Consider the following 17,136-nt stretch of genomic DNA (forward strand, 5'->3'; position numbering starts at 1 on the left):
AACGAAGAAGAAAATTGGTTACTGAACTCTTGGCGATCGATTATGGTGATTACTAAAATCCTAGTCGTTAATTAGAAAATAGCGACTAACTCTTATCGCTAACTATTAGTGATTTATTTTCAACTAATACTATCAAATTAATATAAAATGATATTTGTATAAAAAATAGTGACCGATTTAGCGATCAATTTCATTCTAATTGTATATAAAACTTATCGGTCGCTAGTTTGGTTGCTATTAGTAACTGATTTAGCAACTAATTTTTTCCTAATCCTAAAAATTATATATCAGTCGCTAAATCAATCGCTATTAGCAACCAATTTTTTCAATTACTAAAATCGGTTGCTATTTTAGTAATTTTTTATAGTGTCTAATTTATATCTCTCTCTTCAATCTACTTTAATTTGTTTAATAATTAAGTGTATATAAATTTTATGTTTATAAAAATAGTAAGAAACCATTAATATTAATCATTAGCACATACCACATGAAGGTTTAATAATAGTATAATTAAAAAATTTTAGATTAATTTGACATGATTAAAATGAGCTCAAAAGATATTTCCTAGATATTTATTTTTTTTTTCTTAAGAAAAAGATATTAAAGTGGATTGTTTCTCTGGAATTAGATATTTTCTGAAAAGCCAATTCCTTTTCATTCTAGTAATATTATTTTCCAATTGATAACCTAGTTTTTGTTGACTAGTACCTTAACGGATAATTACATAGTAATCGTTTTAATGAAAAATTGTCGTTTTGTAAGTTTGTATAGTCACCAATTTTGGAACATACTTTATGTATATATGTAACTTGAGATGTATAAGATAAGGATTGAATAAACTGCACGTAATAAAAACTTGATGGAATAAATTATTTATATTATTAACTCCGTTATATACACACCATTAATTAGAAAATATTCATTTATTATTTAATATTAGTTTTGAAAGTAAAGCACAATATTTATATGACTATATAAATGCAATCAATATAAACACTTTTCAGTTCCCATTTTTTTAATATAGTTTTTTATTCCAAAAATGAAGTGGTACCGAATGTAAAAATAACGATGATGAAATAAGATTCGGGTATAAATTGAATAGTAGCTGTATGAAAATAACATAAACGAATGCAAATGCTTGAGAGTATACTTTACTTTTTCTTTCGTATATTATTCACGGAAAATATTTGATAATAAAAAAAATTATTTTATTTAATATTTATTAATTATTAAAATAAAATAAATTGTGATTATTTTTTATTTTTCTAATATTATTCATTATTCACAGGAAAATAAAAAAAACGCTTTATTGATACAAAAATATTTAATAACAAAAAATTAACAAAAAATAACTAAAATTTATTTTATTTAATATTTATTAATTATTATTAAAATTATAAATATTAAATATAATAAATTTAATTTTCTTTTTCGTCTTCCTAACATTATCAATTTTGATAATGGTGTATCATATTATGATGTATGTAGTGCCATTTTCTCACACCAAAATTATGAAGCCTTGATTCATGACATTGTCCCAAAAAAAAAAAAAAAACACTAATTAAGGTAAAGTCTCAATCAGCATGCAAGACAACATTGCGTGAAAATAGGTGATGGTCAAAGAACATTTCTCTAGTGAATTCACTTATTATTGATTTTGGATATACACTCATAATTAATAAATCATCATTAATTAAGCTTTGCAAAATATGTTTGGTAATAAAAAAAAATCAGGCAAAAATAGCAATAACTTGTCTTATTTAACATTCATTAATTGTTGTGATAATTAATAAATACTAAATAAGACAAATTCTATTTCTGGCTGTTATTATTTGTTGCGAGACATGAATTTCAAAATAAAGGACATGCTGATATAAATAATTATATACAAATATATGTATTTAGTATCTTGTTAAAAAGTTATTATAATACAAATATTAGATATGAGACATATAATTTTTTGAGTATATACCTATTTTGGTCCTCAAAGAATTTCAGATCGGACACTTTAATCTCCAACTAAAATTAATTACTCGATTGGTCCCTAACAATTAACTCCGTCAGTCACTTAGGTCCTTTACTCCGTTAATTCTAACGGAGGACAAAATAGTCCTTGACAACTCTAATAGGGGACAAAATGGTCCCTGATCTCCTCTGTTCCAGAACGACACTGTTCTCTCCCAATTTCCATCATATCTCACATAACACTAACAGTCTAACACTTGTAACTTTAAACTACACAATGCACACTCTATAAATTTAATGTTCACAAGAAAAAAAAAATCTCAACTCGTTGTCGTCGTTGCCATCTCCCTCCTCCTCTGCCCTAACATCTCCATGACCACATTGTCCACCACTCCGATCGCTTCTTTCACCTTCTTCTCCGAACCAATGTTTAGTAATCGCTTTAGTTTCCATATGAACAGCAACGACGATATTGCTCGTTGTAATAGCTTGGATGCGAGGTCGAAGCTGTCTGACAACTTGGACTCCGGAAAAGAAGGAATAAAGCACTCGGTATCTATTTCAAATGAGAATTTGCATATGATGTGGAAGAAGGAGAATCTTCTCATGATGTCCTAATGTCTAACAATCTATATTGCTTGCCAGAGAGTGGAGAAAGACGTGCTCTTAGAGTATTTGTGGAACTTGGTCTTGAGGATGTCGTGGACGTTGTTGGTGTTGGAGGTGATGTTATCAAAGACGTGGAAGTGGATGCTTTTGGTGGGTGAAGTATAGAGGAGGTGGATGTACCAGTTATAAAGATTTAGGAAGTGTGTGGTCCATGACATGTTGAGGTAGGTGCGACACGTGTGACAATTACACCATGGCTTAATCTTGGAGCTAAAGAGGAGGAAGGAAAAGATGGAAAAGAAGACTGTGAAGGTGAAGAAAGAGAGTATGAATGTTAGGGTTATACGAGATATGATAAAAATTGGAGAAGAACAGTGTCATTTTTGAATAAAGGGGTCAGGATCATTTTGTCCCTTGTTAGAATTGTCAGGGATCATTTTGTCATATGTTAGAGTTTTCATGGACCATTTTGTCTTCTGTTAGAGTTGACGGAGCTAAAGACCAAAGTGACTGACGAAATTAATTGTTAGGGACTAATCGAGTAATTAAATTTAGTTGGGGACTAAAATGTCTGGTTTGAAATTCTTTGAGGACCAAAATGGATATATACTCTAATTTTTTTACTACAATTTGTTCCTTTAAAATTTTTAAAATTTTCTTTCTATCCTCATCACCTTTATCACTAACAACAATAGGAATAAAATTGGGTTTTAAAAACAAATGTTTTTATATTCTTTTATTTTTGCCTTAATTAACAATCAAATAAACTACATATGTGTATATATATGTCTTCATTGCTTTAAGACAGAAAATAAATATAATCTTAGGTAAATGGAGTAGGAAAATATAAGACAAGAATAACAGTACATAGTATCGATTAGTGTAAGAAAATATGTATGCAAATTGAGACAATAAAATGAGAGAAATATACATATGTTTATGTGAATGATAATGGTTTAATAAGTAATACTTGCATTAAAGAAAATATAGTAATGCATGTAATGTGTTGCCATCCCTCTAACTAATTAATTAAACGAAAAGAATCTCAACAAATCAATCGATCAATTAATTAAGGTTATCCTTATTAATTATGACCCATAGGATAGGTTTTATAAAATGTACATTTAATTAGTTAATAAGCATAGTTGGCTAATATATTTAATGTTTATTGAGAGAGGAAGAGCATCAAAGAAACATGACAAAGAAAAGTTAGGCAAAATAACTTGAACCCTCAAATCCAAAAAGTTAGCCAGGAAAATCTAAGATTATATTCTCTACCATGGTAATCTTTTCTTTTTATTTTTTTTCCTTCCCCAATAAAGCTTCCGAAGTTTTAAACTCTTCATAACTTTGCAGATATTTTTTTTTTCGAGATTCAGTCACTTTTTATTTTTATTGGTTTTAGAAAAATAATAAAATCTTAAAAATAAAAAATATTAAATTTAAAAATTAAAATAAAAAATAAAAATACAAACCAAATAAATTATTAACTTTCCAAAATTTATAATAACATTTTATTTAGCTAATTTAAGTTGGTTGAAATGATTTGTTCACTCGTCTACTTAAATAAGCATAAAAAATTTAAATTATGTCTTAACACTCTTAAATAAAACTCAGATCCTTAACGAATTAATAGCATAGAAAATCAAAAAATATAATGACATCTCAATAAAAAAATTTATTATTTGAAAAAAAATCATAAAAAGAGGGTGTTATATGATATAAAATGGTATATATGTTATGTAATAAGTTATAGAAAAGCTTTTAAATATATTGGTATACCAGTATTTTAATAAATTTTAATAGTTAATCGTAGTTATATATATTATATATATTTTTTATAATTAAGATCAACACTTAAAAATTATTGAAATACCAATGTATTGATATATTTAAAAATTTTCTCAAGTTATAAACTTAAGAAAAATTTTAAGTGTACTGAAAATATTAGTGTTCCAATTATTTTAACCGTTGATTTCAATTAATATATATTATATATATTTTTTATTATTCAAATCAACGGTTAAAAAAATTGGAACACTAATATTTGTGATACACTTGAAACTCTTCCATAAACCTATTCTATGGGTTCGTTATTAATTATTATTATGAAGTGGTAGACAGCAAGAAAATCCTTGTATGTGAAGCATCCAAAGCAAGCATCCTCCATTTTATTCTATATATAAACCACACCTCTCATGCACCCTTCTTCATTGTTCATCATTCTAGCTCTCCAATCCCCATATATAACATAGAGAACAATAATGGAGGATTCCAACAACAAGAACAAGAAAATAAGCAGCAGTAGTAGTAAGAAGTTGTGGTTGAAGAAGCTTGTGAAGAAGGAGTTATGGCAATTCACTAGATTATTCTCTTGTGCTTCCTTTAGAGGCTGGAAGCGCCTTGATATTCAAACCACAGTCGTCGACACCGTCGTCTTTAAGATCCTCTCTGCCGTGGAGGCCGTCGTGCTTGTCTCTACCCTCTGCTTCTTCTACCTTTGTTGTGGTTGTAACTTCTGAGTTTATTGTATTTGTATCATCATCATTCACTTTTTTGACCCAACCCTTAATTCGTGAAAATTCAGGTACAATTAACTTCACGTGAAGTTAACTATCATCTAAGAATTCTTATCTATCAACTTCACATGAAGTTAAACTGCACCTGAGTTTCATTACACTTAGTTTGATTAATTCTTTTTACATAGTCAATAAGGTTAACTTCTTGTCCCTTTCTTTGGTTTCTTGTTTTGAGAACAATAACACATTTTTTTATATATATAATTTTAAGTTGTAGATTTCATCTTCTAATAGTTAATGATATATATGAGTATAATTGTGTTCCATCATATTGTAAATTTTCTTTAGAGCTTTATAATACAACAGAGTTTAATTAATCAGTTCAATGTACGAATAGAAATGAGAAGATATATTAACACAATTCCAAGTTTTGGTCTTGCAATGATAATAATAATAATAATAATAAGAAATTAAGCAAAAATGATGAGATAAAATTTGAGGAGCAAGTGAACAACCTTTTCTTGTTCTTTTATTTTATTTTGCAACTTCTGAATATATCTTGGAGTGGTTTAATTAAGGTTATAACAGAACCATTACTCCAAGATAACAAATTTTGGTTGGATTGGTGAGTGTGAATGAGATTGGAGAGAATTGTATATGATAGCACATAGCAGGTTGCTTCTATTGTCTATTCTCCTATGAAAGAAAATATGTAATTAATGAAAACAGAATGGAAAATGAAAAAAAAAAGTGCCAACTAATAAGTTAACTTTGCTGACCCAATCAACCATAACCGTTGCTCCAATTTTTTTAATGTTTAGTGGAAAAAGGTGAGCACTACCCTACTTTTTTTTTTTAAGGGTGGAATTTTTTTTTTAAGAGTGGCTCCCATGCTTGATTATTATGATTTTGAATGGAGATCGTTGGACATACAAAATTTAAACCGTTTTTCATTAGCTTAATATCTTGCTTAAAAAGACAAGACCATAGATCATTTGAGCTAATTAAACAACATTTTCATAGTAAGATTCAATACTTAGTACTCTTTTGGTCATGCTAATTTGTTATATACAATAAATCAATAATTAAATTTCTCTCATGCCTTAAAACATTGTTTCACATGTCCCATGACAGAACAAAATTACAGAGGATTTATACAAATCCATGAAATATAACATGATTTGTGACCCTTCCTTGTGATACATTAAAAGCAACTCTAGCTATGGTGTCAAGAAAATTCCCCAACCTTTACAACCAAGAAGAATAATTATTACATTCAACCAAGCCAGGCTTAACAAATAGATAAATATATGTTCTATGTATTGGCCTATTTGCAGAAAATAATGACAAAGGGCGAGGGAGAAAAGAAAGAAGCCCCCAAGTTATAAAAAATTAAAAATCTCAGATTGAGGTAACAGAGTCTTCTTCACTGCCATCACTATCACTGCTACTACTACTTCCGCTACCGGTGCCACTTTCACTAGTTCCGCTTTCACTGCTACTGCTAGAACTAGATGTCTGCTTGTCCCTCCCCTCTGCGTTCACCTGAGCCCGGAGAGCTTCTGCAGCATTCGGTCCTTTGTCCACCTCGTCGCCGCTGTCATCCACATCGGCAATCTCATCGTCGGTGTGCGGGACATTCATGTCAAACCCAACATTATCTTTCTCTTCTTCAGACTTATTATCGTCTTCAGGTGTTGCACTACCAAATAGGTCTTCAATATCTATATCTTGATGTTCCTCAATATCATTTTTGGCAACTGGTGAGGTAGCAGAAATGCTAGGTGGTTCTGTAACTTCTGTTGGAAATTCGAATGGCCTCTTAGAACCAACTTTGAAGCCTGTCATGTGATAAGTACATCATCAAATTAACAAGAGCAGAAAAACGAAAATGAGAATTGAAATGGAAAAAGAACTAAAAAGATAATCTAATACAAAGCTCAAGCTTTAAATATTAAAATCATCTCACATTTTATCTTATCTAGGCTACCAGAAAATGAACCAATCTAAGAACTCAACACAAAGTACATCTCTGCAATTACAAAAGCCTTATTAACCATATCATGCATACCAGTATTCTCAGGTTCTCCAATGTCAATTCGTTCCACCTCAACCTGTCCAAAATAAAAATAACTGAAGGTATAAGGGAAATTGATGGGACAAGAAAAAAGTAAATGAAAAATTAACATGTCTGTTCACAAGATAAAAGAGAGTGTTCCTTAGGTACTTCAAATACATACATGTAGTGATGATTAAAGGGACTCAAGTCAACTACCAAAACTAAAATCATGCTAATAGATAGATAGATAGATGTTGAGCATTTACTGGTACTGCCTGAAATGTGTTCCTAACAGGAGGTGCTGGTTTTGTAGACTTCCCAACAGGGGATAACCGAGGATCCGAAGCTGGCCCAGCTGGAGCAGGCACTGCAGCAGTTGCAGCGGCTGCAGATTCACCGGGCATTCGCAGGTGCCGCAATTGCTTTACAGCCCTATGAAGCCGCTCCAGCCGAAGTGTCTGACCATCAAAGAAGAGTACAGCATCATTTTCCTTGTATTCCTCACTACTCCCCTCAAATGTCACCTTGGGTTTTCCTACTTGGTTGTTCTGAAATTCCACAGAAACCCTATTCTCTTTGGTCTTGCGTAGCAATCCCGGCTTACTCTTATCAACTGAAGCTGGCTTAAATTCATCTACACAAATGTCGAGTTATCCATAATTAGAACCCAAAGTTGACATGAATAAGGCAAAAGGGACATTAGTTAAATGTCAAAACTCAAAAGCATAAACACTACTCATTTCAAAATCAAGCATGAAAGTTCCCCCATACTAGACATGAAAAAAGAGGCAAAACATATACTTAACTACCATAACTAGAGAAATATGAGGATTTAAAAGGGCTTTGCATTCAGTGACTTACAACGTAGAGTGCAGTATTTGTTAGAGGATTCATCTTTGAAGGAAGGGCCTAGGACAATGTCGTACCACCGATCAGAAGCAGGGGCAGTGTTAGGCTCTTCTTTAGCTTTGTTAGCCATGGAGGAGAACAGATTCAGCAACCTGCTGCAAGCCCATTTGGAACAACAAGTTAGAATTGAATTGAATTGAATTGAATTTGATTCATTTCAAAATAAACGAATCAGATAATTAAAAATTATATTCTAATGTCAGGAACATATGAAAATGAAAAAATTAAGAAACACGGAATTCAATTATATTGTTAATTTTGGTGCCCTGATAAGAAAGATAAACCCAATTAGAAGTAACAAACATGTATTATGTTTAGAATTGCGTTAAAACAAATAGAACCTAGCACAGATGCAATACAATACAGCAGACAGAATGAAGCAAAGTTCCCAATTTTTTATTTGCAAAAGTAGGAATTAGCATTCACTACCTCAAACCGAAAGACCAATTTTCATGTGTGTCACAAAGAAAACATATATACACAATCATGGAAGAAGCTGAATAAGAAGAAGAGATTACACAAATTACACAACAAGGGTGAGTGGTAATGGGAGAGAAAGCGCGGTTGATTTGTTTGTTTGCCGTACCAAAAAATGTGCTGCGGAGAGGAATAGAGCGCCGCCGCGAAATGCTGGGTCCGACGGGGCCAGAGGGAGAAAGCGCGCGCCTTTTCTCTTCTCTGTTGTGACTTCCGTTTGTGGAAAGTTAGGGTTCAGTTCTGTGTCGTAGATTTGGGGATTTTTTTCAATCCTTTATTTTTTGGAAATTTTAAAAGAGGACATTTGACATATTGCTTAATAAGAAAATTAGAAACTCTAATTTGGATTGGCAATAATAAATTAATAATTAATAAACCTACGGGATCAAGCTCTTTTGAAAATTGAAACCAGAAAATTAGAAATTTTTCTGAAATAAATAAAAAGAATTAATATTTTTAATAATAAAATAACATAACATCATATTCCAAAAAAAATTTTAAAAGACTTAAAAAATTTATTATTTTTAACTAATAATAATATTTAAAATATAAATAAAAATATGTTATTAAATTATTAAATTAAAAAAATTAGATTAATAATTAAAAATACTAACTAAAAATAATAAATACTGTTTGTCTTAATTTTTTTAATTTAAAATTTATTTTTTTTGAATGATGAAAGCTCCATTTCATTATGTTTAATATTTAATTTAACACCTGAAATTTGAGGTCGGATTCAATTTGATATTTAAAAGTTTAATGGACTCAAATTGGATCCCGAAATTTATCATCATAACTCACATTAATTTTTGAGTTAATCCCTGTTAACACGTGTTGATTTGTTGTATTAATTTGTTGTGATTTAAATTTTTTACCTATATTTCAAATTATCAAGATATATTAGAATTTCAAAATTTTGATTGTTGCTCCTAAAGTCACAAAATTTTTAAATTAAGCTTGTTATTATCGTCCTAGAGCCAATAAAATTTCTAGGAGATTTAATAGTTTTGATTTTTAACAAATTAACGTGTAAAATCAACCTATTATTTAAAAAAATCAGCTCAAAAACTAACTTAAATTGCTATTGTAAATTTTGGAGATTAAATTAAATCAATTATAATTTTAAAAATTAATTTGAATCTAACTTTAAATTTATGCTTTTATTTTTAAATTTGATTAGGTGGTAACTAATCTTTTACTCATATCAAGTACTATTTGAATCAGATATTAAATTTAATATAAATTAACAAATAAATATTATGATTTGATTAGGATCATATCTAGACCTTACTAATATAAGATACTATTTGAATGAGATATTAAAATTAATAAATTAGCAAATAAATATTATAATTTGATTTGATTTGATTAGGATCATATCTAGAGTTTACTAATATAAGTTACTAGTTGAAAATACACAATTTTTTTAAAAAATATTTTTATTAAAAAAATCTTCTTCATACAGTTAAATATAATAACCAGGAAACACATATTTTATGATTTTAGTATTTGTTTAAATAATTGTTTTTCATTTGACAGAGAAAATAGCAAATAAATTGTGCATGGCGGTTACAGTAGATGGATAGTAACTAGGAAAAGAAGACACTGACAGAAACCAATTTGTTTCATTGGTTCCTTATCTGAGGCAAAGGGACAGAGAAGGGAATAACGATAATGGCGTCACAGTCACCGGCACCGCCGTCATCGGCGAGGTCACCACTCTCCGCCACAGCAACAGCATCTCCACTCCAACGCCTCTCCACATTCAAGACCCCTAGCAGCGTCACCGCCCCAACCTCCCCCTCCTCCGCCCCCGCCACCTCCGCACTCGACTCATTTGCCTCTGACCCCGTCTTCTCCGCCTTCCTCTCCCCCTCCTTCTCATCCACCTCCTTTTCCTCCGCCGCACTCTCCTCCGGCTCCCCTGCCTCCACCGCCGAGAAGCTCCACCATGCCATCCGCCTCCTCGACAACCAGCTCCGCTCCGAGGTTCTCTCCCGCCACTCCGATCTCCTCGGTCAGCTCTCCTCCCTCCACCACGCCACCTCCGCACTCTCCACCATCCGATCCTCTCTCTCCTCCCTCAATTCCTCCGTTCGCCGCCTCCGATCCGAGCTCTCCGACCCTCACCGATCCATCGCCTCCGCAACTGTGCAGCTCAACAATCTCCACCGCACCTCCGAGCTTCTCCAGCACTCCGTCCGCGCCCTTCGGCTCTCCCGCAAGCTCCGCGATCTCGTTGCAGCTGCGCCAGATCCGGAGAAGCTCGATCTTGCCAAGGCCGCGCAGCTCCACGCGGAAATCTTGTCGCTCTGTGAGGAATATGATCTGGCTGGCATTGATGCCGTGGATGAAGAGCTCCGCTGGGTGAAGGAAACCGGCGATCGGCTCCGGAGCGAGGCTATGAAAGTTCTGGAGAGAGGAATGGAAGGTCTGAATCAAGCTGAGGTTGGAACTGGATTGCAGGTTTTCTACAACCTTGGTGAATTGAAGGTTACAGTGGAGCAGGTGATCAACAAATACAAGGGTTTAAGTGCCAAGAGTGTGAGTACGGCCTTGGATATGAAGGCCATATCGGGATCTGGTGGCGGCCGCGGCGGAGGGTTCGGTCCTGGCGGAATTAGGGGAAGTGGGACGCCGCAAATTGGAGGAGGGGCAAAGGCAAGGGAGGCACTGTGGCAGAGGCTTGGGAATTGCATGGATCAGCTGCATTCGATTGCCGTGGCAGTGTGGCATTTGCAGAGGGTGCTCTCGAAAAAGCGCGATCCATTCACCCATGTTTTGCTGCTTGATGAGGTCATTCAGGTATGGGTAATGGGAATAAATGTATTTTTGTGAATTTTTATGATCTTAGTAGAGGTAGCATTTACTCTAGAAATGATACTAGAGTGGTAGAATATCAGCTTGTAGAAGCACATGTAAGAATAGTAGATATCTTATGGAAGGTAGTTTGATGAATAGAGGTTGAGGAAGGCCTAGAAAAACTTGTCGCGAATTAGTTGAATTTAGATTTTAGTAGCTTGAATTTGGATGTGATTTTCTATAGGACATTATGTTGTTGTCTGGTTTATAGAGCTGTTTCTACCTGGTGGCACGATGCTTGGTTTTGATTGTTAGTTTGATTAAATTCTGTGTCTAATGTTTACTTGGACTGATAGCTTCTATATATGCTGGAATGATGATAGGTATGGAAGATAATATTCTGATTAATTTGGGTAGTGATACTTGAGAGGTCCATATATAATTAGTTAATTCCATTATGCGACAGATTCCCTTTTGCTTCTGTAAAATCCAGAGGTTTTCTCGGGTTAGTAGCTGAATTTAGGGGTTAGCCGTTAGCAAATTGAAGATGCTGCATTTGCAGATTTTACAAATGGTTTTGATGTGATGTTTAGTTATGGGATGGGAGCTATTCTTTTGTTTCTATACCGAGATGGAAGAAATGGATCATTGTTCCAGTTGAATGTAAATAAGTGAGTCAATTGCTATTGATTTGTATAGATTAGGCTGGATTATATCAGGATCGTATCGATTTTGGAACTCCACTCTCTATATATTCTTTGTGCAATGGAGAAATAGAGGATCAATAGTAGATGAACCAAGAAGTTGGATTGAATTTCTTTAAGATGCCTTTTACACATGGTTTTTCAAAAATTGTACAGCCATATTACTTTTGCAAAGATACAAACTCAATGAACTGGACATTTGGGGTTTTTAGAAATCAATATCTATATTTTGAAAGTATTGAGTTCCGAACTGGGACACTTTTTCACTCAAATTGTTTTTGGTTTTACAATCATTTTCTCATTAACTGCTGTTTCGTAGGAAGGTGATCCCATGCTAACAGACCGAGTTTGGGAGGCCATTGCAAAGGCTTTTGCAAGCCAAATGAAGTCTGCTTTCACCGCATCAAGTTTTGTTAAGGAGATCTTTACAATGGGATATCCAAAGTTATATTCCATGATAGAGAACCTCCTTGAAAGAATTTCACGTGACACGGATGTCAAAGGAGTGTTACCAGCTATCAATTCAAGTGGGAAGGAGCAGTTAGTTTCATCAGTTGAAATATTCCAGACTGCATTCTTGGCTCACTGCTTGAGTCGCCTTTCTGATCTAGTGAATTCTGTATTTCCAATGTCAAGTCGTGGAAGCGTTCCATCAAAGGAACAAATATCAAGAATTATATCACGTATTCAGGAAGAGATAGAAGCTGTTCAGATGGATGCACGCTTAACTCTTCTTGTTTTGCGTGAAATTGGCAAGGTTTTAATTCTTCTTGCAGAACGTGCTGAATACCAGGTAAACCGAGGGGAAAAAGAAAGAGAGAAAAAAAAAAAAGAACTTGTTATTGCATTTGAATAATTTTTTATTTTCTCAGAAAGTAATTGAATGCTAGCTTATGCTAAGTGTTTGATCTGTTCCTTTGTATGAAAGAATATTTGTTATAAGAAAAGAAGGGTCATAAAAAGATGGAAATTTATGTTAACTACAATTAGTTGGAACATTGTGAACTAAAATCATATTTACCAGTGGCTGATAATCGCATGTTCTTTCTGGTGACTTTTATGATTCATATCCAAACTCGATTGATGAAGTGGTCTAGTGCATGACAAGTTTTAACTTTAACTGTTGTGACAGATATCCACTGGACCTGAATCACGTCAAGTAAGTGGTCCTGCAACGCCGGCACAGCTCAAGAACTTTACGTTGTGTCAACATCTCCAAGAAGTTCATTCACGAATATCTTCTATGCTTAAAGGAATGCCCAGTATAGCTGCAGAAGTGTTGTCTGCTTCACTAGGTGCAATATATGGTGTTGCATGTGACTCGGTGACATCTTTATTCCAGGCAATGCTTGATCGTCTTGAGTCTTGCATATTGCAAATACATGATCAGAACTTCGGAGTGCTTGGGATGGATGCTGCCATGGACAATAATGCGTCACCTTATATGGAGGAGCTCCAGAAGTGCATTCTGCACTTCCGCAGTGAGTTTTTATCTCGCTTGTTGCCTTCCAGAGCTACTACAACTTCAGGAACAGAGAACATATGTACCAGGCTTGTCCAAAGTATGGCTTCCCGTGTTCTAGTATTCTTTATCCGGCATGCTTCTCTTGTCAGACCTCTTTCAGAATCAGGCAAGTTGAGGATGGCTAGGGATATGGCCGAGTTGGAGCTAGCCGTGGGCCAAAATTTGTTCCCTGTTGAACAACTCGGTGCTCCATATCGAGCTCTTAGAGCATTCCGTCCTCTTATTTTCTTGGAAACATCCCAGTTCGCATCATCTCCTCTTCTTCAGGATCTGCCACCCAGTGTCATATTTCATCATCTGTATACCCGAGGTCCTGACGAATTGCAGTCGCCGCTGCAAAGAAACAAACTAACACCGTTACAGTATTCATTGTGGCTAGATTCTCAAGGGGAGGATCAAATCTGGAAGGGCATCAAAGCAACACTTGATGATTACGCATTAAATGTGAGAAGCAGAAGAGATAAGGAGTTCAGCCCTGTTTATCCTCTTATGCTTCAAATGGGTTCATCCTTGATTGAAAAGGTTCAGGCTAACCCAAATTCTTGATCCCGTAAATAATCTGTAGTCTTGTGAAATTGATTAAACCACACCAGTGACTTTGTGATTGCTGCTTGCAAGTTGTTGAGAAGGGTTTAGTTGCGGAAACATGAGGAAGAGGCATGCTAGTTTGGATAGAAAACATGAAGTACAAAAAATTTTAGACGATTTAATAGCTTTTTTTTTTCCAATATATTTTTTGTTGAATTAATTTTTGTTGGCCAATCTTGAGTTTACTGATTATTTGTGATTGGTTGTATTAAATGTAGATAGGAGTGGCAAACGGGTCGAAATATGTCGAACCGACCCGTTTAACCTGCCAAAAGGGCACGCTGAGCTTAAAAAATGAACCCACCTGAAAAAGAAAATTTGCCTAAACCGTTTCGCTTAAAACGCGGACAGGCACTTGCCTAAAAGAGTTTAGACAATTTAGTAGCTCTTTTTATGATTCTTAAATTCATGACACTTTTTAGAAAGTCAGAATATAAATTGAACATGGATTGACTCCAAGGCTCTCATATATGAATTGGTTACTAATCATTCTAAACTTATAATACTCAATATCATGCCAATATTAGTCTGTTTTTAGTATTGAATTTCGATAAAAATGCTTCTAACTTTTAACATTACGAAACTCTTAAATTCACATTCTTTTGAGTTTTATGATTAAAATTTACAATGAATTCTCGAAGTTGATTAGTTTACAAATTTCAGTTTTATATTTGGACAGGTGTATTTGTGCCTTTCAAATTGCACCATCGACAGCCAATGCCAAAATTATACGTTTTTATATGAGAATGACAATGACATGAAAAAAAATAAAAAGAAAGAAAAAAACAGTTTTTGGTTTTCACTCAGTTTACAACATTTTATTATTATTATTTTGAATAAGAATGAAAGGTACGATTATTGGAATTTATATGGATATGTTAATGTTAATACTACAATACCAAAATGTCAAAGGTATGAATAATATTTCAGTGTTATTTGAAATCATTAGTGTCTGTTAAAAGAAAGCATTAGAAAAAATGAGAAAGGAATGTGTTAGCAGTAAGAGTATGATCTCATTAAGACAACAACCTCATTATTTTTAATCTAATTAATTTCCTTTTGTCTAATTCTGTCACTGTACAGATGCTACTAGTTATAATGAAGCAATAATTAACATATTTTTCCTTATTTTATGTTAATTGATAACTTGAATATTAAGCTGCGTGCCCTTCATGCCCTTCTACTTTAATCCATATATATCTCATTATTAAACGTCATTGTTATTTGAAAAAAAAAATTAAATTTATATATTATTTTATTATATTCGATTCAATTTCGGTTAAATATGATTGAACTTCTAACATCGTGAGTTTATAATCGGTCTAATTTTAAGAATATTAGTTATTTCAAAAAATTTGGCCGTTGGACAATATTTAAGAGTAAGGTTACAATTACTCAATTAGGTCTCTATTCGAACCTCAAACTAATTAGCCCCCTAAAAAAAAAATATCAGTTAGATCTTTTGAGATAGTAAACAATGAATATACTATGTCTTTCCATCAATTCATCAGGTAAAATTTAATAGGTAGTTATATATATGTCTATTTATTGAAGATCATGAAATAACAATTTTTGGAGCGAAACTTTACATGCTTTGTCAGGATTCATAGTAAACAAATAGCAATCAAAAAGAGTTTTATAAAAATTTAAAAGATAAGAAATGCTTTACTATTTAAAATAATATTGTCCGCATGTTCATGTGAGCAATGAGACACATCACTGTAGATAATTGAACACATGAACAATTCTATTTTATACTATTTATTGATAAAAGAGCATGACGTGTCCACTACTTATTATCGTGGAGGACCTAATTGATATATTTTTTTTAGAGACTAATTAATTCGAAGTCGAAATGTTCAGAAAACTAATTAATAATTATCACTTTACTTTAAAAAAAAAAAACAAAAAAACAAAAACACTAAGTACAAATTTCAAAACCATCTCATTGAATTGACCTATATCCACATCTCCATGTAAAAACAAAACTCAGAACAAGCATTAATTTAAGGAAATAAATGAATGGAAATTTCAGCATCTAATGCTTTTATTGTCTTGTTGCATGTTACAGTTCTCACCTCCCTCATACATATCTATCTATCTTTACATATTTATACACACACCTCTTCCTTGAATTCTCCGAGAGGTTGTAGTTGATTCCAAGGGTGCCAGTTGTATCATAGAATTTCACATTGGAATCATCATCATGGTTAAGAATTTAAACAAAAAATCTTCACACAAACTGTCCAAGAATCATGAGAGACAACAACAACAATTGAAAAGCTTGATCAATGTTTTGAAGCCAAAGGTGTACATCACTGACACCTCAAGCTTCAAGCAGTTAGTTCAAGAACTCACTGGCATCAACAATGGAAGTTCAAGTTCAAGTTTTGAACAAACCATTATAGGTTCTGAGGTTCAAAGAAACCATCCTGATATTGATACTAGCTTTGAAGCTTCAGTGGAAACTGAAGCAACAACAAATTCACCTTCTGAGTTATGTTATAGTGCAGTTCCAATCTTGAATGATGAAGAATTTGATCAAGTTTGCAATCAGATGATGTTTATGGAAGATGTATTCTTAGAAAACACCATAGATAGTACTCAAAATCCTGTTCCTTTTTCGACATATCAGAATCTCGAGTCACTACTTTTTGATGTTGAACCAACTCATCAGTTCTACAATTCTTATGAACAGATTGATCAAGGTGTCAGCATATATGACTACGAGTTGTCCGGACTACTATGAACAAGAAATGTTTGAAGTGCGAGTTGGCTTGATAGATCAAGAATGGAAAAGCTTAAAAATGATGAGATTTTGTTTCTTTATTTATCTTTCATGTTTATACCTTGTATATCAGAGAATGTTACTGTTTTCTATGTATATACTTATGTATATAGTAACATATTGGCCCCTTTTTTTCATTGATGTATATGATTCTGGAATTTTGGCTTTGATGAACAAAAGAAAACTTAATG

The 17,136-nt window shown here is 33.1% G+C and overlaps 3 protein-coding genes across 5 annotated transcripts; 2 read left to right on the forward strand and 1 right to left on the reverse strand.

Annotated features, from left to right (window-relative positions):
* The first annotated feature begins 4,735 nt into the window (after window positions 1-4,735).
* Window positions 4,736-5,467, forward strand: LOC130941874 (uncharacterized). The gene has a single exon (XM_057870501.1). The coding sequence runs from the start codon at window positions 4,839-4,841 to the stop codon at window positions 5,094-5,096; it is 258 nt and encodes an 85-aa protein (XP_057726484.1). The 5' UTR covers window positions 4,736-4,838; the 3' UTR covers window positions 5,097-5,467.
* A 700-nt stretch (window positions 5,468-6,167) lies between these two features.
* On the reverse strand, window positions 6,168-8,814 carry LOC130940515 (uncharacterized). Of its 3 annotated transcripts, none has more exons than XM_057868670.1 (5): window positions 8,648-8,814; window positions 8,014-8,153; window positions 7,419-7,786; window positions 7,165-7,207; window positions 6,168-6,934 (listed from the first exon to the last, which is right to left on the reverse strand). In XM_057868670.1, exons 2-5 carry the CDS (start codon window positions 8,129-8,131, stop codon window positions 6,495-6,497), a joined length of 969 nt encoding a protein of 322 aa, XP_057724653.1. In that variant the 5' UTR covers window positions 8,132-8,153; window positions 8,648-8,814; the 3' UTR covers window positions 6,168-6,494. The 3 variants fall into 3 exon arrangements, with proteins under 3 accessions (XP_057724653.1, XP_057724650.1, XP_057724652.1); XM_057868667.1 differs by having other exon boundaries at window positions 8,014-8,156; window positions 8,648-8,808; XM_057868669.1 differs by having other exon boundaries at window positions 8,014-8,156; window positions 8,580-8,808.
* A 1,323-nt stretch (window positions 8,815-10,137) lies between these two features.
* On the forward strand, window positions 10,138-14,577 carry LOC130941828 (conserved oligomeric Golgi complex subunit 5). The gene is made up of 3 exons (XM_057870429.1): window positions 10,138-11,343; window positions 12,364-12,837; window positions 13,177-14,577. Exons 1-3 carry the CDS (start codon window positions 10,213-10,215, stop codon window positions 14,113-14,115), a joined length of 2,544 nt encoding a protein of 847 aa, XP_057726412.1. The 5' UTR covers window positions 10,138-10,212; the 3' UTR covers window positions 14,116-14,577.
* Window positions 14,578-17,136: the final 2,559 nt, after the last annotated feature.

Source organism: Arachis stenosperma, chromosome 7 (assembly GCF_014773155.1).
Source record: "Arachis stenosperma cultivar V10309 chromosome 7, arast.V10309.gnm1.PFL2, whole genome shotgun sequence".
NCBI classification, from domain to species: Eukaryota; Viridiplantae; Streptophyta; class Magnoliopsida; order Fabales; family Fabaceae; genus Arachis; species Arachis stenosperma.